At 34.4% G+C, this 19,508-nt stretch overlaps 4 protein-coding genes across 4 annotated transcripts; 1 reads left to right on the plus strand and 3 right to left on the minus strand.

Annotated features, from left to right (window-relative positions):
• Window positions 1-88: 88 nt before the first annotated feature.
• Window positions 89-5,828, minus strand: LOC108837070 (uncharacterized). Its single transcript, XM_057008322.1, has 10 exons — window positions 5,600-5,828; window positions 5,261-5,521; window positions 4,950-5,162; window positions 4,788-4,845; window positions 4,407-4,499; window positions 3,395-4,320; window positions 2,689-3,244; window positions 1,950-2,605; window positions 778-1,848; window positions 89-684 (listed from the first exon to the last, which is right to left on the minus strand). The coding sequence occupies exons 1-10, from the start codon at window positions 5,826-5,828 to the stop codon at window positions 89-91; spliced, it is 4,659 nt and encodes a 1,552-aa protein (XP_056864302.1).
• Window positions 5,829-6,834: 1,006 nt separating this feature from the next.
• LOC108837733 (replication protein A 70 kDa DNA-binding subunit C-like) lies at window positions 6,835-9,464 on the minus strand. Its single transcript, XM_057008323.1, has 10 exons — window positions 9,362-9,464; window positions 8,701-8,797; window positions 8,492-8,616; window positions 8,319-8,403; window positions 8,088-8,223; window positions 7,797-7,996; window positions 7,571-7,694; window positions 7,316-7,474; window positions 7,161-7,214; window positions 6,835-7,068 (listed from the first exon to the last, which is right to left on the minus strand). The coding sequence occupies exons 1-10, from the start codon at window positions 9,462-9,464 to the stop codon at window positions 6,892-6,894; spliced, it is 1,260 nt and encodes a 419-aa protein (XP_056864303.1). The 3' UTR covers window positions 6,835-6,891.
• Window positions 9,465-15,109: 5,645 nt separating this feature from the next.
• LOC108835752 (phosphomannomutase-like) lies at window positions 15,110-17,608 on the plus strand. Its single transcript, XM_018608974.2, has 10 exons — window positions 15,110-15,252; window positions 15,535-15,601; window positions 15,863-15,939; window positions 16,034-16,069; window positions 16,205-16,260; window positions 16,326-16,425; window positions 16,507-16,602; window positions 16,685-16,774; window positions 16,842-16,893; window positions 16,977-17,608. Exons 1-10 carry the CDS (start codon window positions 15,139-15,141, stop codon window positions 17,027-17,029), a joined length of 741 nt encoding a protein of 246 aa, XP_018464476.2. The 5' UTR covers window positions 15,110-15,138; the 3' UTR covers window positions 17,030-17,608.
• Window positions 17,609-18,050: 442 nt separating this feature from the next.
• On the minus strand, window positions 18,051-19,455 carry LOC130511670 (LIM domain-containing protein PLIM2a-like). Its single transcript, XM_057009032.1, has 3 exons — window positions 19,263-19,455; window positions 19,048-19,176; window positions 18,051-18,662 (listed from the first exon to the last, which is right to left on the minus strand). The coding sequence occupies exons 1-3, from the start codon at window positions 19,395-19,397 to the stop codon at window positions 18,240-18,242; spliced, it is 687 nt and encodes a 228-aa protein (XP_056865012.1). The 5' UTR covers window positions 19,398-19,455; the 3' UTR covers window positions 18,051-18,239.
• Between the last annotated feature and the right edge of the window lie 53 nt (window positions 19,456-19,508).

Genomic DNA, 19,508 nt, shown 5'->3' on the forward strand with positions numbered 1-19,508 from the left:
AACAGAATTGCACAAACGGAAAAACTATTGAAAATGTAGTTAGACAATGCAAATCTGAAATCAAGTATCACCTTTCCGAGATTGATAACTATATGTCATCTCCATTATCCAACAAATTTTGGAACACTTCCTTGAAAACAACATTCATTGTTGTATCTTCTGGTTTTCCATCCTTGTCGGTAATTAGGATCTTCAAACCCTTCCTTGATTTAACCCTTGAAACAGCAACATACAACTGTCCATGTGAAAAAACTGGTCTTGGTAAAAACAAACCAACTTTCCCTAGAGTTTGGCCCTGACTTTTATTGATGGTCATCGCGAAAGCAACTTTCAGTGGAAATTGTCTGCGCCTCATTTTGAAAGGAAGCTTTGTATCTGATGGTGTGATAAGGATACGGTGCAGAAAGACCTTCTCTCCAACTCTATTTCCAGTGATAAATTTTGCTTCAATAAGATGATTGCCCATTTGCGTTATCTGAAGCCTAGTTCCATTACACAAACCTTCTTCCGGATCTAGATTTCTAAGTAACATAACTGGTGTACCAATCCTCAACCTCAGAGAATGATTTGGTAGTCCCGAAATCTTGATACTGTTGAGAAATTCTGGTGAAAAGACCGAGTCATCTTTAGACTTTGTGTCAGCTGGATCAATACTATCAGAACTCAAATAGATTCTTTCTTCACCTGAAAAATAAAAAAATGTAAATCTCAGTAAATATTACAGATAGAAGATAAAATAATCGTTATTTTAAAATAAATTTTATCCAAATTGATTACCTGTTAGCCGATCCAACATATAGTTGTTAATAACTTCAACATTATCATTGGTAGGACTCAAAATAGCTCGTTCTTGAAAAAAAACAGGGTCTTTGGAATCTTTGAAAGTGTCTCCATATATTTCAGAAACAATAGCCTCAATTGGATCAACACACTCCGTAATTAGAAGATCTTTAGGAATGTCAATCATAGTTTCTCCACTATTTGGCTCATTAATCTTCCCATCTCCTAAATCCAGTATCCATTTAGAAAAATCTTTGATCTCATTAGCTTCACAACTATCAAGCTCTGAAAAAAGTCTCATATTCCGAGTTAGTTGCAGAACCTTGCAATGCTTCCACAAATATGACATCTTGAGTGAAGCCATTACAATATCAGCCCGGTTCCCCCTTGGAATTACTGGTAGTATCTGTCTGAAATCACCACCAAATACAACTACTTTCCCACCAAAAGGAGTTTCGTCTGTAGTCTCCATAATATCGCATATACTACGATCTAGAGCTTCAAAACAGTGTTTGCTCATCATCGGAGCTTCGTCCCAAATAATAAGAGAAGACTTGGAAATTAATTCTGCCTGATCACTTCCTGGTTGGATCTTGCAAGTAGAAAACTCATCAGGATTAATGGGAAGGCTAAACCTCGAATGGGCAGTTCGTCCACCTGGTAGTAATAAAGCAGCTATGCCGCTAGAAGCAACATTAAGTACAACCTCACCCCTTGATCTGATAGCAGCAGAAAGAATATTCCACAAAAAGGTTTTTCCTGTTCCTCCAAAACCGTAAACAAAAAAAACTCCTCCCCTTTTAGCTGTAACACATCCCATTATCTCATCATACACTGACCTTTGCTCATCTGTTAGCTGGCGAAACCATTCATCATGTTTCACACGCAATTCATCCTTTGGGTAGTTTAGCTCATCTTGTAGTAGCTGATTGACTTGTGGAGAATGAGAATCAAAAATGGGCTTTGGCATTGTCTTCCATTTGTCAAGACTACTATGTTTACTCCGCAAAATGTTCTCTATTAGTACCAAGGTTGCATTGTAAATCTCTTCTTCACTCAAGATAAGCCCTGTATAAATGTACGTATGGAAAAAAAAATATTTTATTCCGAGAAATCTTGTGTGATGTGTAGTCGTATAGTATAAGAAAAAAATTATGAACCAGACAAACCTGGGTATTTTCTCTTCTTGCGCTCAAGATAAAGTATGTCTTCAGACAAAATTTCTTTTGTAGAGTCCCATACTAACTTCGGCGTAGATAAGCTTTCCGATAACAGCATCTGCGCAAATAATTTTCTAACATATCCTCCCGATGCCCAGAAACTACACTCTTTAATCGCATCAATATACTCCTGGTCGTTGTCCAATAAACCGAGTTTATTACATGCATCTTCAAAACTCGCAAGCACAACACCGTTCACAGTTTTCAAATCATCATATGACTGAGGCCCTCTCACTTTATTAATCAATATCCTTAGAAAATAGAGCTCTCCAGCACTTGGTGAAACATGGGCCAACCTTCCAATAGCAAATCCCTTCTTCCTTCTTTTCCATTCGAACGCTTTTGCATCATATATGAAAAGAGTTGGAAGTTCAGCATATGTTAGTAGTCTTGCTTCTGGATATTTTCGACAGCAATCAAACCATGCTAAAAACATCGTCTTAGACTGTTTCACCCGATCAATAACACTTCTCACGGAATCACCCTTCCTGAATATTACTGGTTGATCTCCTTCTAGATGAAATGTAAGCTTCTCTACTGGAGTGGATCCGTAACGGGTTGGAAAACCAAATATTCGCCATGTTGACTCGCATGCAGATATATATCTAAGACAAAAATAGATGGGTTATCAACCTAAGTTGCACGGTTAATTTTAAAAAAATATAATCAGAATTATGTAACATATTACCTTGCATCAAAATATTTTTTAATTTCATCAACTGGATCCTCCTCATTTTCTGTCGGATTATTGCCACCTTCTCCTGACAAAGCATTACTCGAGCTCGTCTCTGTCCCATCTTGAGTCCCACTTTTTTTCTGCGTAACAGTAGCTGTAACGCAATCTTGACCTTTGTTAATATACTTAAATAAGTACTTGATAGATCGAGACTGATTACACCACTCAACATTAATATGGGCATTATACCCAAGTAGTAACTTCTTGTTGTAGGGAACAACAAACCTGTTATCACATTTAATACCTTTTTTCTCCACATAATTCTCATTTTCTCTCCTCCGGTAAACTGGATAACCCTCAGCATCAACAGTAGTTTTTTCAACATTCTTTCTAGGGAAGAACTTTGTACATCGCCCATCTTGCATACATGGAGAATCCTTGTTAACAATACCACACGGGCCATGAATCATTGTGTCCTTGACAATCTCATACAACTTAGGCTCTTCCTTTTGGTCCGGAATTTCAGCAGATATGATGCGATCAATATCTTCGGCAGTTGGTAGTTTGTCTTTAGAATCCATGAATAACAAAATATGGGCATGAGGCAGTCCTCTCTTTTGAAACTCTATGGTATATATGGCTGTAGAAATGATCCCAACGATTAGTATATTTGTAAGATTTTTAAAATACAAATTATTGACATAAAATGTGCTAATACCTGAAACCGTTTTCCCAAGCAAATGTTTCTTCGTAAGATCATCCATCAGCCTATCAAGTTTGATCTTAAATAATCTGCAACACAAATCTGGTCTGTCCTCAGATCGGAGATTATATTTCTGAAAGTACCGAGTCAGCTCTGGCCATTTAGGATTACATGTGAATGTGATAAATAGATCCGGAAACCCATAGTATTTGCAAACAGACATTGCATCCAAATACATTTTATGCATATACCTTGGTCCACCAGTGAATGAAGAGGGTATGATAATCCGATTGCCTTCAATAGGAAGATTCGAATTCCCATCATTCGCAGCAGCAACAAACTTACTGAAGTTCAAAGACCTTAGATTAGATTGATTTTTCCTGATGTACCGTAGTCTATGGGTTTCAATCATTGTGTAACCATCCACGAGAAATTGTTGTAGCAAACGCCTTGAAAGGAGAAGGACTTGAGAACCAACATTACGAATTTGAATCCGATATGCAAAGAACTCCCGCATGCTAATGTTTGGTTTCTTGTTCTTCTTGAGCCCAGTATAACCATTCTGGATTCCCAGCCGGAATCCATCCTCTCCATATGGGAAAATGAGTGGGTATTGGAGAGGTAGATAGCAAGGATGCAGTTCGTTGATCCGTCTAAGCTTCCCAGAATTCTTTTCCAATATAATATCCCTTTTGTCCATATTATTTTGAAAATCACCAACGACCAAAGCAGCGACTTCAGAAGATGTTGGGAGATTGTAAATCCGCCCATCTTTCTGTCGGTTGTTAATTAGTTTCAAGGATAAATCTGCACATTCTTCCTCATTGTTGAATCTGTCCATATAATTCCGGAAAGTCTTCACGTGCACATTAGATTCTCTGAGCATTTCCATAATTCCCTCAACTAAATCAGATCTTATTTTGCTTCTCTCAGCAGACCCACTGTTAAATTGATCCACAAAAAAAAACAATCAAAATATGTTGGTTCGTGTTGAACTTAATAACGGCTTTACAGTGAATAGCAATACCTCAATGCAGACAGACGGTTTTCCACCTCGTTTTCAGTATCATGAATGTACAACTGCGAAAACTTGGCTGATTTGTTTGGCTCTGGCTTCACGCTGCCAATTAAGTGATAATTTTCACCATGAAGTCGAAAAATTTTTGGTCCTTGACCTATATTGACTGAATTATCAATCTTTCCTCCAAGTGATGTAAAAGAAAACATCATATTGATTGCCCTTATATTGTCCCTAAAATGCTTACTGATACCATCGTCTTTGGTCAGAAGCCGATGCAGATAAGTAGGGGCTTCTTTCAGCAGTGGTAGCTTTATCTTTCCTCGCATACAACACATTGTGAAAACAGGATTTTTTGTTTTCCTGTTCTTGCTAATACGCTCGTTATACCAAAATAGAGCACCACATATAGGACATTCATTCGTCAAATCACCATCGTCTTTGTAATCTAATACAACACACACATATATATATATAAATTATAGTTAGGTCAAATCACGATTATAAAATTTCTAAATTGTTTGATAGATTTCTTTATGATGTTTTGCATACCTTCGTCAGCTATATTAGATGAAACCTCTCTGGTCACTGCCTTTGTTTTTAGATTCAACGAACCACCAAAGACTGCTGAAAAGCGTTTAGAAATTTTTTCCATGCATGCATACTTGAATTTATTATGTTCAAGATCACCATCAGAGTCAGTAGATGCTCCATCATCATCATCTCCATCTCCATCATTGCTCGAGCAATCCCAAAAATCATCACCTGTTTCTGAATATAAATTGTTATGTAAATATATACCCTGGAACCTTAAACGCAATAATAATTTACTTATCAGTTGGTTCAAGTAAAACAACACTAACCTGAAGTATCAGAGTCATCCAAGTCTATTACAGATCCTTGAGTGCTTGACGTTTTGCAATTATTAATGCTTTGGTTTGATAGTATAGGTTGAGTGACTCTAGGAGATGATATCAGAGACACTTGATCAATCAAATGGGATCCGTTGTTTAACGTCTGTGTTGAGTTAGATGAACTGGTCTTATTCTTTACTGTCAGAAAATTTCTTTTCAACCTCTTATTATGTACATCTCCAGGAAGGTTTTCAATAGTAATTGAACTGTCTGCAATAAATCAATAAGAAAAAAATCAACAACGCCTGACTTTATCATATATAACGCTATAGAATTAAACCTACATACTTTGACTTGGAAATGTGGCTTGTATATGACCTCTTCGTTGTGACAACTTCTGACTTTGCCCTGTCCGATCAAATGGTTTCTGAACATTAGGAGAATTAGGTTCGACAGACTTTCTTTTCTGACGCAGAATATTTGCTCTTTTAGTTCTTGCTTGTTGCTGTTCGGTTAAGCTCTGTGTATTAGTGAGATCAACTAATACATCGGACTGGTTGACTGGGACATTATGCATCATTTGATTCAAATGGGTATCAAATGATCTGTTGTTACCTTTGTTGATTTCTGAAACCAAAATAAAGACGACATATAGATCAGTGGATTAAAAAATTTGAAACAGAATAGAGAACACAATATCAGTTTCGCATAAAACCTTGTTTACGCCTTTTCGGAGGGCGATTGAAATCAGAATTTTCTTCACCAAATTTATTTTTATTTCGATTCATGATTAGAACACGAATCTGAATTCTTATTGTGTGACTCAAATCTCAGTCTATTGCGAATGGCTGACAATTCTTATAATGGTCTTCCATTGAATTAATAACCGAAAATACATAATAAACAGTTAATGGAAATAAGATCGTATCACATCGGCTAATTGATTTGTTTCCATACTCGGAATAACTATTCCTGTCTTGCCTATATTAAAATATGTCCATTTAAACGTCTATTAAATATTTGCAATATAATGCATTTTTATTTTCGTTGGAAGGTTTCTATATACATAAACCAACTAATAAAAGAACTGATCGACCAAGTTCGAAAACTCAGTATTTATGATAACCAGGGTATACTCGAATAGATTACACTTTTAAAGGAGAAATGTGGGTTTAGTATATCTTGATCTTGAAGATAACAATTGTGGCGTATGTGTCTGAATTCTGATTTAACTATTAGGTTTTTAAATGTTCTAGGTTAGTATTATTAAATGTTCTAGGTTAGTAATGTATACATTCTGCTAATTAACTTTTGCATGTCTAAAATAATTTCAGGTTAGGTTCGCAACCAAAACCTAATGTTAAGAGCTTCAAAGAAGGAAGTTCAAATAATAGCAGGATTGTCAACTAAAGGTAAATTCAATATCTAAACTAAATATTAGGATTTAATGAATACTTACAAAACAAAACTATAAACACAAAATGGATAACTGAATAAACGAATAGAGGCTTTAGATTAATATAATGAGAAAGACAGAACATAAGCCACAAATCCGGCATAATATAAAGTACTTAAAAAACAGAAACATTAAAAAAACACGAAAATGCCTCTAATCGAACCCAAAAACCAAAAATTCCTCTTTAGCCACTTTTTTCATTCTTCTCCTTCTTGATTCTTGTGGTACAGGGGGTTCTTGTCACAGAATTCTGATCGAATGTTTCTTCCAAGTTTACAATAAGGGCTCCTTTGCGTTTGGCTGGTGTCAAAGCCATTGATTCTGTCTGGTTAGAACTATCACCTGATAGCATGAGTGAACCCTAATACCAAAAAAAAATTTTAGTGTCAGGATGTTGTATTTCTTAGCGTATGAGGTCTTAATAATAACTGATTTAGTAAAGCCCAAACTAACCTCAGGTGCTTCAGATTGTATGGATAAATCTGGACCAACCGAACCACTTGTCTCCTATGAAAAAAAGATGTACGTAAACGACCACAATAAATCAGTAATAATAACAAACATGTAAAATATAAGTGAACAAAATATACTGTAGGATAGAGACAAACATGAAATTCAGAGATCGTATCCTCATTGGTGATGATCTTCAACACTTTAAAGGTGTCATGCTTGTAGACAAAATTTTCCTTCTCAACACCAATTTTGAATAGATACGTCTTTCCAATTAAATTGGTAAGAGCCTGAGGAATTTCATTGGGTTCTTGAATCTACGGTGTATAGAGTATCAGGAATAAAATAGTTAAAAAATTACAAACCAAAAAGTTAACAAAATCAATAGATTGGAAGGAATAATAATTAATAACCTCAGTAACATTGGGGCCAGTCAATTCAAGGCACGGAGTATGAAGGAGTTGGAAAGCAAGGTTATCAAAAAGGAGGAACTTAGCATTCCCAGTATTGTCCAAAACGACAACATGCAGTTTGTACCTACATAAAAATAAATAACTTCAATAGTTACTTAAAGGCAAACATTATAATATCACACAAAGCTTAGAAAAATAAATCACCACATTATAATATCAACCATACCTAGGCATGAGTTTGGGCTTGTATACTTTGCACTTGACACAATAGTAAGTGAATCCATCACCATTTCCATCATCTCCATCATCTTCATTTTCATTTGGGATGAGTAAAGCCTTCTTCGCACACACCTTGCAACTAAGATAGTACCAGCCCATATCGCTATCAATGGCAGCGATAGTGCATAGCACTATTCCCTGCTCAACCTACATAATTTGATGTATTTGGTCAATAAAACTTAAGGTAAAGAATCGGTAGCCACAAAAATCCAAATAATTATAGAAAAGATTACTAAACCTGTTTACATTCCAGCAATTCTAGGATAGTTTTTCTTGGTGTGTGAACAAAAAAGTCCTCCTTCTCCGTAATTCCATCAACAATAGTCACAGCTTTTGATTCAACAATTGCTAAAGCATTGGAATCCTTTGGTAACCTTCAAAAGATAATATTTGGTTTACAATTCAAACGGAGCTATAGAATAATAAATGGATAATGAACTTATTAGAATAGGATTTAAAGACAAATTACTTTGACTTAAACTCAGCAACTTCTGCCATGATTGGATTGAGAGCCACATCTGAGACATTGTAGGCGTTCGAGACGCTTCGGTCATCTATGTAAACAAATACCATACACAATTTTTTTTTCAAACTATAGCAAATTTAGTTAATGCTATATAAAATAAATTCGATTAAGTGTACCTTTCCATATTTTGATCTTCCCAAATCGCAAAACACAGATTATCGACTCATCACCCCTGGTTTGAATAGCTTCATTGACATCTGCAGCAAATTTCCCCCACAGAACAATAGGCAGACGCGCATCACTGAAATATATATGTAAAAGAACAATTTAGGGATAACACACTGTGGAACTATAAAGTCAAATGATATAATGTCAATAAACGTACTCAAGGTCACGAAGCTCCAGTGATATTTTGTTTGTGTCTTTCCCATTAACAGTGACAACTTCGAGATGGGAGACCTCCACAATTTGCCCCATAACGTCTGCCACAAATAAGAAAATAATTTATTATGTAAGTCTTAAACTAAAATACTGAAAAAAAAAATTTTTAAAAGACAACTACTAATCATAAAATAAGATCAAACATAACTACTAATCATACTTACCAACCAAGAAATCTGGGTTCAGAGTTCCATCTAAAATGTCATGGAAATTTGCAGCTTTTAGACCACTTATTGCTCTTGGCAAATGTTCACATATTTTCACGCGTGTGGTCGAAATGAAACTAATCTTGTAAGGATGATTAGTGCTACGGTAGGATCCACAAGCATGATTGAGTGAAAAATTAATAAAAATTTTCGACAACCCTTCTCCAAGGAAAGGTTCAAATTGATGCACCAATTCCTTTTTCACCGTAGCATGGATTTTATCACCCTTTAAGAAACATTTAAATAAAACAGTTAGAAGAATCATGCACACATCAATAACATTAGGAACAAAAAACATAATATCCAAACTTCTTGATTATAGATATAATAACTCGATATTAAAATCTGAAACTAATTCACTCACGTTATTGTCTACCAGGACCATTTCAATTGTCAAACCTCCTTGTGCTGAATACTGTCTCCAGAGCCTGACGATTTTCACGCGAATTTTCCACATTGTCTTGAAAGGTTTCAGCTGAGAAACAGAGTCGAGTTGAGCCATTGCAAAGTTTCGAGGTGAGCAAAAGTGGTTTTAGCTTTGATTGTGTGAAGTGATGATGAAATACATTCGCTGTGTCCTTATTATATAGGTATACCTAGGTTAAAGGAGTAGTCAAGTTTCGTATATCGTACATTTAATAAGGGAATATTAATCTAATTAGAAAAATTAAATATTTTTCCATTTTGTGATATATAGAGACGACACTGAATATCCCATATTTACTTGCAAAGGTAGTTAAGTAGCCAATATGGAAACGGTATAAGTTTGCTAATCACGCATACAATCCATATACAATCTTTGTAGTTAATATAGGAGTTTGGATGAAATTTAGAAATAAGATCCTCGTCCAATATATTTTTCTCTGCATTTCAGGAAAATCTTGGGCAAGAAGAAAATTGAGATCTATTTACATATTGGGCTAATCCCCGGTTTGAGGTGACTTAATAGCATCGTACTATCTTCGTAAGTCATCATATAATAAATCTGTGTTATAAAAACATAATTAATTTGAACCAATATTAACAAAAATATATATTAATAATTTGTCGTATTGGGTTCAAATATGAGGGTGTGACTTACTTGAAATATAGTTTAATCATAATTTGAACCAATATTAACAAAATAAATATTATTTTGTCGTTCTTGGTTCAAATATAAGGGGTGACTTAGTTGAAATATAGTTTAATCATAATAAGTCATAAGTCATCCTTATGATTCGATCTGGAACCTAAAACAAATATCAATATATTATATGCAATTTGTAGCTCTGAAATATATAGGTTCAGACCACATAATAGTTGTTTTTCATACTTATGCTGAGTGCTCCAGGTTATTCATTGATTAAATAAATTGTAAAATTTTACGAAATTGAAAATAATATGACTTACGAATAAACCGAAGTAAATTGGTAATGAAACGAAATTGTTAAAAAAAAATATGACTTATGACTAAACCGAACATAATCGGTCTTGGTCAAATGTAATAACGGTTGACGTAATGTAATTGGAAATCGCCTATTTTAATGCGCTCCTTTATATAAGGTTGGTCCAATGGCATACACCGTAAATTTCCTAGTACCAGAAGGATATTTTTAAAAGGGCTCTGAGAGGCTCTGAGAAGCTGACACGTCACCATTGTACCTTAAGTCACAACTTAAAAAATGCATGCCGATTAATATATAGGGGATATTACGGTTTGAGGATGAGATCCATACGGTTTAAAACGGATTGTAGGGATCTCGTGAAGATGATGGCCAACCCGTCGGACTGGTCAGCCTTCGCGACTGACATAGAGGAATTCCAAAGGCTCCAGGGAGACTTTGAGAATGTGAGTATCTCTCATATTCCGAGAAGCCGGAACGAGCGAGCGGATGCCCTAGCCAAGAGTGCACGGTCCAGAGGATACCTCTTTTCCCACATAGATCAGACCCAGACAGATGGAGATACTCCTAGGAGGATCGGCTCGTCTGCTCTCCAATTGATCTAGGCCTAGTTGGGTTGATGACAAAAAAAAAAAAAATACAGCTTTATATTACCTTTCTCAAGTGGGCATATATTCTTATTGGGAAATACTCCCTCTGTTTCTATAAGATCCATGTTTTAGATTTTTCACACTTATTAAGAAAAACATAAAATTTTAGTTACCAATGCATTGTTTTTATTAATTAACAATTCCCCAAAATTTTGAACCAATAAGATTTTAATAAATACAATTATATTTTTGGAAATATACAATTTTTCATTAATTAATGTCTTGAAAATGTAGAAAATGTATCTTTTTGAAACAAATTTTTTTTCTAAAACATGAATCTTTTAAAAACAGAGGGAGTATAAATTTTTAAATCCAAGACATTCTGAAATATAGTTTATACGTAAACATATCTAATAATATTATCCCATGCTTTTATTGATCGGTTTTAAATCGTGGGACGAAAAGTCAACATATATACTTTTTGGTAAGTTAGATATGCTAACAATATGTTTTAAAATGGAGATTGGAGTAATGACGCCATGACGGTGTTGATCGGATGGTTCGATGATGCTTGGCCGGTGGCCTGATCAACGGTGGCGTGCGGCAGGCCATGTATACGTTTTAAATATTACTAGATCATGATCCGCGCGCCTGCGCGGATTTATCTTTTGATTCACATATTTTATATACATGTTATATATTATTTAAGATTTATAATATAAAAAAGTTAGAATGATCCAGAACCAAAAAAAATCGACCCGGACAAAAAGAAATCAAATACCTACTTAGATCTAAATGTTGAGAATTCGAAGAACTCATACCTGAAATGAACAGATTTATATCCGATCCAGTGAGCTAAATTTCAAACATAATATTTTTTGTTATATTTTTAATTCATTTTTTTGGGTTTGTGAGATTTACTATTTATTCGAAAAAATTTTGGCTAACTTAATGGTATACATTCATAGGTTTCTTTTTCTGAACAGGAAAAAAAATATTTGGCTCTTGATTAAATTTGTCTTATATAACAAATTGCTGCTGTAAATAATTTTTATAAAAACTAATTTGTAACAGTAATATCATTTTTGTTATAAATTAGTATATCATGGTTTATAGGTTCAAAGTATAGAGTTAGTCGTCTTCATAGTATTGTTAATATTGATAGATGCAAGTTAATGAATACAGATAATATATTGTATTATTAGTAATCTGTCGTATAGTATTATATGTTAATAGATGTATTATTAATAATCTATCCTATAGTATAATATGCTAGTGGATGTATCTAGCTTATAGTAAAATATATGCAATGTATAAAGAAACATGCGTAGTGGATATAATAATAAGGTAAGAAGTGAAAAATTATGGTAATGGTTGATATTAATTATTTATAAAAAGACATGTCTAATAATAAGTAGATTAATATAACATTAATTACATAAGATCCAATTTTAAAATCCACCTAGAAGAAGTTGTAATGTTTCTGTTTTAATAAGATAGATGCAAACTATAAAGTTGATTTCATATCTACCCCTTCTTAAATGCCGACAAACAAACAAAAATATATACCCTTTTAAATTTATAAACAAAATTGCTCGCCGTAAGCTACTTTAATTTCTGGTTACCTTAAATCTCAACTATTGTTTGCCTTTCTTTTTGTAATTTGGCTTTCTTGTGAAGTGAAGACGTCATATTTTCATGAATTGTTTCTTGTCTACTAAATTAGTTTTGTCAGCAACTTCAATTTAGAAAAAATATTAATGTGTAGTATTTAATAGGAAATTAGAAATTTACTTCGAAGAATAGCAATGCAACTCGTCGTTGATAATTCATTACGACAAAAAAAGATTGCGTTGAACCTAAACGTTGAGAAAGTCATCGGCACTAGACGACGTAGTCGTTAATTCATCACGTGCCGTGCACTTAGAGATTAGGAAACTTGGCACGATAGTGCGAACGAAACTTCAGGTATTTCTTGGTTGATTCTGACTTGGCGCACGTCGGCACACGTTATCTTTTAAAATAACATACTATTCCATTGAGTTACAGTATGGAGTATATATATTGATTATTTGTCAGTTAGTAAATTCAAAATTTAATAGACTGTAAATACAATCTCCGACTCTTTTTCCGTTGATTAAGCTTGTAGATATGTGATTTGGTAATATAATGATTTGAAACGTTTAAACTGTAGACTCAAACCCTCTAGCAACACCAAGAGCTACAATGACTGTTGGACTTGCAGGAAGAACAACGTACCGACCGAGAACACTTTAATTTAGAGCGGCTTTCTCAAACATTTGCATATATGCTTAATTATATAATGCAAATGATGGTTTATTCTGACGGACCAGTTGATTAATTAACAACGAATTGTTACTATAATCGTTGCTATGCGTTTCCTCCATATTCAATTAAACACCCGATGTCGGTAATAGATGGGTAAAGGTAGAAATAGGTCTTTCAATCCTTGGCCAACAAACACAGACACAACTAATTGCATGCATGCATGCATATATAAGTCTTTCGTAACGATGCATGCCAGCATGGTGGCGTAGCTGATAACTGTGGAAAAAAGAATCACGTATAGTAGTAGTACGTCCATGTCAGGCTTGAAAAGTTTTTAAAACTAACGCGATATGGTCGACCATATTTTAATGAATTCTGCGAGATGGGTCATATATCCATATTATTGCTATATGACCAAAGTAACACGACCGCAGTGCCGTATTCAGGGTTTTTGGGGCCTAAGGCAAAGTTGATAATATAATTTTATTTTAATTCAAAATTAAATAAATTAATATTTTATTTAACAAAATATTTTTTGTTCAATAAGTATAATTCAAATAATGATATGTAACATTATATATTGAAATAAATTAATCTCAAATATAAAATGATAAAATTAAATATCTAAATTTATTTAAAATATGATAAACGAAAATATATAATTATAAATCTATATAACATATGCAAAAATATGAACATATAAATGAGTTAATTTTTTTTGTAAAATATATGTGAACAAAATCAATAGAAAGACAAAAATAATTAATAATATCAATTTAGGATAATGGTTAAATTTGTAAAAACAGAAAATAAAATAGATATCCTAAAGAGATTTTCTTTTTGTACCAATTATTATCATCTGGTGTAACCATTTAGTTAAATTATGAAGTTATGCATTTTATTTAACTAATTACACTGAATAATAATAGAAAATGGAGCTCCAAAAGATGGCATTTTAGAAGGGGCCTGAGGCGGTTGCCTCTTTTTCTATGCCTATGGCACGGCTCTGCACGACCGTAGGACTTAGCTTAAAGAGATGAATATTTCATTACAGGTTGAATGGAAACTTATCGGGGCTTGCTTCGTTATTTCATCGTAAATGGGTTTAGTAGTCACACACGCACAAATCAACTACATCGTTACTTGTTTTACTATGTTGCCGTGTTGACTTTCCGCGCACCCCCCGGAAGATAGAAGAAAAATGAATTGGACTTTATGTAACGGGCTAATATATTGGATCTATGTAATGGGCCACAATATTAATAACTAAAACGCAGCGTTTTCGGAAAAGCATTATATTATATCCAGTCGTCGTCACTGCTTGCTCTCCCTCATTAACGCTATGAATAGTTTCCGTTTTCATCCAAGTGTTAGCTAAAATTCGAATATCCACGGCATTTGTCAGGAGATCCTACTTGTCCTTGATGGAAATACCGGTCTGAACATGCTTCCACAAGCTAGAGAATTCAACGAGGTATCATATGGAATCATCTCACACACTAGTACTTCTGGCTCACCAAGCTATAGTTTCTTGTATCACAGCACGATTCTGCATATTGTTAAATGTTGTATTGGTTGTGATTTGTGAAGGGAAGACCAACGATGATTAATATAACAGCCAATAGCTCATGAACTGGACGTGAAACGGCGTCGTATGCTATATTACCCAGATGATTAGACTAATCAGATTAGTCCCACTATATAATAATACTAGTCGCCAAAAGATTTATCCAACTAAAAGTCAATAGAAGAAAATAATAATATTATGCGTCACGATTGTTTTATTGACCAATCACAAATGTCTAGGACAAAAACTGAGGACCATAAGCGACACTCTTACTAGACCGGTCCAATTGATATTATATAACATCTTCAAATTTGAAAGATCTTCACCCTTGCACAATATTATTATCCAATGGCGGCCAAAAAGACCGGAGTGATCGCTTTGTTCGACGTGGACGATACTCTTACAGCTCCAAGGAAGGAAGCTACTCGAGAAATGCTCGATTTTATCCGAGAATTACGCCAGGTATGTGTGTGATCCATCTTTACTTCAAGATGAGCTGTGTTTAGTGTTGCATGATAATAGGTCCCAAAGACTTGAGAGAACAAGAACACAAAGTTTACTGCAATTTTCTTTTCATATCCATTCACTAAGACAAGTGTTTCTTAAATACACACATTCACGAAAATAACTGCCAACTAAAACACAACATGAGACTTCCCACTAATGTAGGAGAAACACTATGCCACATCCCTATCCTATCCTTTGCCATGATCTTATCACATGAAATGTGTATAAGCGTTTCAGGTCGTCACTATTGGACTCGTCGGTGGATCTGATCTAAGAAAGATATCTGAGCAACTTGGCAAAACAGGTACGACTCTGAACACTCTTTTGTTGTGTGTTCTCTGTTTGAACCGGAGACTATAGAGACTTTCCTCTCGTTGAATAGATCAAAAAAAAAAAAAGATACAAAAGATCATTAGGTTTGTTGGGTTCCAGTTCCGTAAACCCCAAGTCTTAGTCTTTATTTGATTTTCTTAATAGGGATATTTAAGATCTGGCTCTACCTTGTGGGTCTCCTCCAGCTGTTTGTCTAATAATTTCTAGTGCCGTACTTTTGTTGTTGTTGCAGTCACTAATGACTTTGATTACTGTTTCACTGAGAATGGTCTTGTTGCCCATAAAGATGGTAAACCCATTGGAATCCAGGTGCATATGAAAACAACGGCTTTTACTTTATCCACATTGTTGTTTGATCTTTTCTTTTGTTCCTCAATATTTAGTATGTTCTTTTTTTCCTCAGAGCATGAAGCTGTATCTTGGAGAAGATAAGCTCAAGGTTAGGTCCATCATGTATACTAGATAGCAGAAGTTTGTTTTAAACGTTTTTAGAGGTTAAACTTGGTGGTGAAGCTCATGCAAGTAAATGTTGTTTGTTTTAATTGTTCGTGATAGCTTACCTTTGATGATGCAGGAGTTAATCAATTATACGCTGCACTACATTGCAGACTTGGATATTCCAATCAAAAGGTTTCTCATAGTCTCTAATCATTAAATATGTCTTCAGGTTATTGAAATTTTGTATACACATGCAGGGGAACATTTTTAGAATTTCGGAATGGGATGCTCAATGTGTCACCAATAGGTCGCAACTGCAGCCAAGAAGAAAGAGACGAGTTCGAGAGATATGATAAGGTAAAAATAAACTATATAGTATTTCATTTTTCTACATAATTGTTATAAAGTGATATCATCAAACATTCTTTCCTTGAAAAGGTTCACAACATTCGATCAAAGATGGTGGCTGAACTTCGTGAGCGGTTTGCACATCTTAACCTTACTTTCTCTATTGGAGGACAAATCAGCTTCGATGTGAGTGTAGAAATCAAACGTGGATTATAACAATTATCTTCTCGTTGCTAATGCTAAGTCTTGTTCCATTGGTATGACTCAGGTCTTCCCTAAAGGTTGGGACAAGACTTACTGCTTGCAATACCTTGAGGACTTCAATGAAATCCATTTCTTCGGTGACAAAACCTATGAGGTAGAGTAACATTTGTATGACTATCCATTGAGCTTGATGTGTAAACAACCAAGTTTTACTTCTTCAGGGTGGAAATGATTATGAAATATATGAATCACCAAATACAATTGGCCATTCAGGTCAGTTAGTTGGTTAATGTCTGTGTTTTTTGTTGGTGACAACTTCATGGCCAGTAAGATTGTTTTTTTTTTTTGCGTTGCAGTTACGAGTCCAGATGACACAATAGCACAATGCAAGGCTCTGTTCATGTCTTGAAACACCTATCCATCTTAAGAACACAAATATTCATCTCCATTTGATAACTTACGTTACAAGCAAAGGATAGAACTACGTTTGCATACTCTGATACCATCTATACTATTAAAGCAGGATCCTATTGGATTTTTTACTAAAAATACCCATTTCTTTAATAACATTGCATATTTCATTAAGGGCAATCAAGTAATATTAATAACACATCTATATTGGGTCACTTTTTTTAAATCCAGCCCATTGCCCACATCATCTCTTTTGGGTCATTTGGGCCGATTAACAAATCAGATTCAATTTTTATTTTTTTTTGGATCGGTTTCGAGTCAGATCTTTCCGGGTCCGGGTGGGTTCGGTTCTCATGCATAAGAACCTGAAAAATAACCAAATAACCAAAATATCTAAAACGGGTTCGGTTATTTATACTCAGAGTAACCAAAGTATCCGATTCGGTTCAAATTTTTGTATCCAAATTACTCAAAAGCAACCAAAAGTAACCAAAAATATCCATTATATACAGTTTTTTTGGGTAAAATTTTATCCAAACTATCATATTTTATCCAAAAATACTCAAAAGTACTAAAAATGACTACTATAGTTAACTTATGATATTAATTTAAAATATTAAAATAATTAAAAATATAATTATAACATATATTTTTAGATATATATTTACATTTCGGGTATCTTCGGGTACTCATTTGGTTCTCGGTTCGGATCGGGTTCGGATCGGTTCTTCGGATATAGCAATTTAGAATTCATTCGGATATTTACCCCGGGTCTGATCGGGTTCGGGACCCTGATTTTTGGGTCGGTTTTGGGTTGGTTCTTCGGGTCCGAATATTGTGATCAGACATATACTCATTTAAAATGAAACACGATAAAGAAAGATAAAAAGCTTAAGTCTTTTATAAAAAAACAAATATATGAAAATATGACATTTATTAAATATTTGTCAATTATAAAAAAAATAAAGGAAAATAAACCCGCGCTTTAAAAGCGCGGGTCAAAATCTAGTATGTTTTGAATCTTAATTCATAAATAAAATAAATTATAATATTTGCTTACAGCAGATTCTCTCCCAAAAAAGCTTTTAAATTTACAAAAGATTTACAAAAAGAAATAGCAACAAATTGTGTACAAATATTCATTATAAAAATAAGTGTGTATATAAACTTCAAATTTGACAACTGATTAGATTCTTCCTCCACAACATTCAAGACTCAACCACAGGCTCAGGCTCTTCTCCTGCAGCAGCTTCAGGGACTGCTGCTTCTTCTCCTGCATCTCCTTCCGGAATTGCAGTGTTTTCTTCAGGTTTCTGATCTTCAGAAGGCGGAGTAGAGGCACCAGAAGAGGCGGTTCGGCGGTGGTTAGCAGCGGCTTGATGGACGTGGTTGTAACTTCCTTTCTCGAGAAAGAGCTGGTTGAAATGGACTTTACAGTAGAGGACACCGTTGAGAGAAGCGTAAGAAGAGTGAGTCAAAGGGCAACCACTGTGTGCGCACTTGAAGCAAGTCTTGTGGTAACATTCACCTTCCATGTTTACTTTCTCAAGTGGGTAAACGGTTTTGTGACAACTCGCACACTTGTCTTGTGTTCCACTGAAGAATGAAGATAACTTGCTTGGAGCTCGATTCTTTGGTGATTCAATTGAGTATGAAAATAATCAAATGTTCAAGAAATCAGTATGATGACTAGGGAGTAGGTGAATCATTCGGGGCTTAGACAAAGACTTTAACAACTATAGTTTTTTAAATATATTTTATAATTATATTAGATATTTTAGCTTTTTGTTTAATTATAAAACTGTTTTGATGAATTATAAAAATTAGATTTTTTTTTTGGATTCGTACTAACCTTGTTGCTTGATTTATACCATTCAACTAATTTTGATCTTAATCGGTTTATAACAGTTTAAACCAATTTAAATAGTATTAATCGAATTTTAAAAAAATTTGTTTCGACTAGATTTTTAAAACATTAGAAACATATTAATAAAAGAATTATAAATGTTCTATTACCATTTGTTCATTCGACTTCTCTGTCTTTCCAGTCTGAAAGTTCTTGCTGAAATTGCCAGACTCTTTGAAAAGCTGTTCGAAGTGAGTCTTGCAGTAAAGAACTCCATCCATGGACGAGTAAGTACTCATCTGTTGAAGAAAAAATATTCAATCTATATTCATAACCATCGTAGTAACATAGTTGAGAATGGAGAGGAATAATAATAAGAAGTAACCTGGAGAGTGCCATTGCAGTGACTGCATCGGAAACATGATTTGTGATAAGTGTTACCCTCTAGCGTCAACAAATCCATGACGTAGACGGTTTTGTCACACGCCTTGCATTTATCCAACGTTCCAGTAAACGACATTTTCTTTTTCTATCTTGAAAAAGTTTGTTCAGGTTGGATTCGGTCTATCGTCTTATTTATCAAAGATTCTTGATATAGGCGTTGTGTGTTTATTTTGGCTCCATCGGTGGA

This window comes from Raphanus sativus, chromosome 4 (assembly GCF_000801105.2).
Source record: "Raphanus sativus cultivar WK10039 chromosome 4, ASM80110v3, whole genome shotgun sequence".
Taxonomy (NCBI): domain Eukaryota; kingdom Viridiplantae; phylum Streptophyta; class Magnoliopsida; order Brassicales; family Brassicaceae; genus Raphanus; species Raphanus sativus.

Excerpts from the sequence above, each read along its gene's own strand:
- LOC108837070 (XM_057008322.1), bottom strand. The coding sequence starts at position 5,828 with ATGCATAATGTCCCAGTCAACCAGTCCGATGTATTAGTTGATCTCACT. Across the intron at positions 4,846-4,949 it reads ATCTAATATAGCTGACGAAG|ATTACAAAGACGATGGTGAT; the intron begins GTATGCAAAACA and ends GTGTTGTATTAG. Across the intron at positions 685-777 it reads TATGTTGGATCGGCTAACAG|GTGAAGAAAGAATCTATTTG; the intron begins GTAATCAATTTG and ends TTTATTTTTCAG.
- LOC108837733 (XM_057008323.1), bottom strand. The coding sequence starts at position 9,464 with ATGGCTCAACTCGACTCTGTTTCTCAGCTGAAACCTTTCAAGACAATG. Across the intron at positions 8,224-8,318 it reads GTTGCTGAGTTTAAGTCAAA|GTTACCAAAGGATTCCAATG; the intron begins GTAATTTGTCTT and ends TATCTTTTGAAG. Across the intron at positions 7,069-7,160 it reads TACAATCTGAAGCACCTGAG|GGTTCACTCATGCTATCAGG; the intron begins GTTAGTTTGGGC and ends TTTTGGTATTAG.
- LOC108835752 (XM_018608974.2), top strand. The coding sequence starts at position 15,139 with ATGGCGGCCAAAAAGACCGGAGTGATCGCTTTGTTCGACGTGGACGAT. Across the intron at positions 16,070-16,204 it reads TTGGAGAAGATAAGCTCAAG|GAGTTAATCAATTATACGCT; the intron begins GTTAGGTCCATC and ends TTGATGATGCAG. Across the intron at positions 16,894-16,976 it reads AAATACAATTGGCCATTCAG|TTACGAGTCCAGATGACACA; the intron begins GTCAGTTAGTTG and ends TTTGCGTTGCAG.
- LOC130511670 (XM_057009032.1), bottom strand. The coding sequence starts at position 19,397 with ATGTCGTTTACTGGAACGTTGGATAAATGCAAGGCGTGTGACAAAACC. Across the intron at positions 19,177-19,262 it reads ACTGCAATGGCACTCTCCAG|ATGAGTACTTACTCGTCCAT; the intron begins GTTACTTCTTAT and ends TTTCTTCAACAG. Across the intron at positions 18,663-19,047 it reads AGAAGTCGAATGAACAAATG|AATCGAGCTCCAAGCAAGTT; the intron begins GTAATAGAACAT and ends GAATCACCAAAG.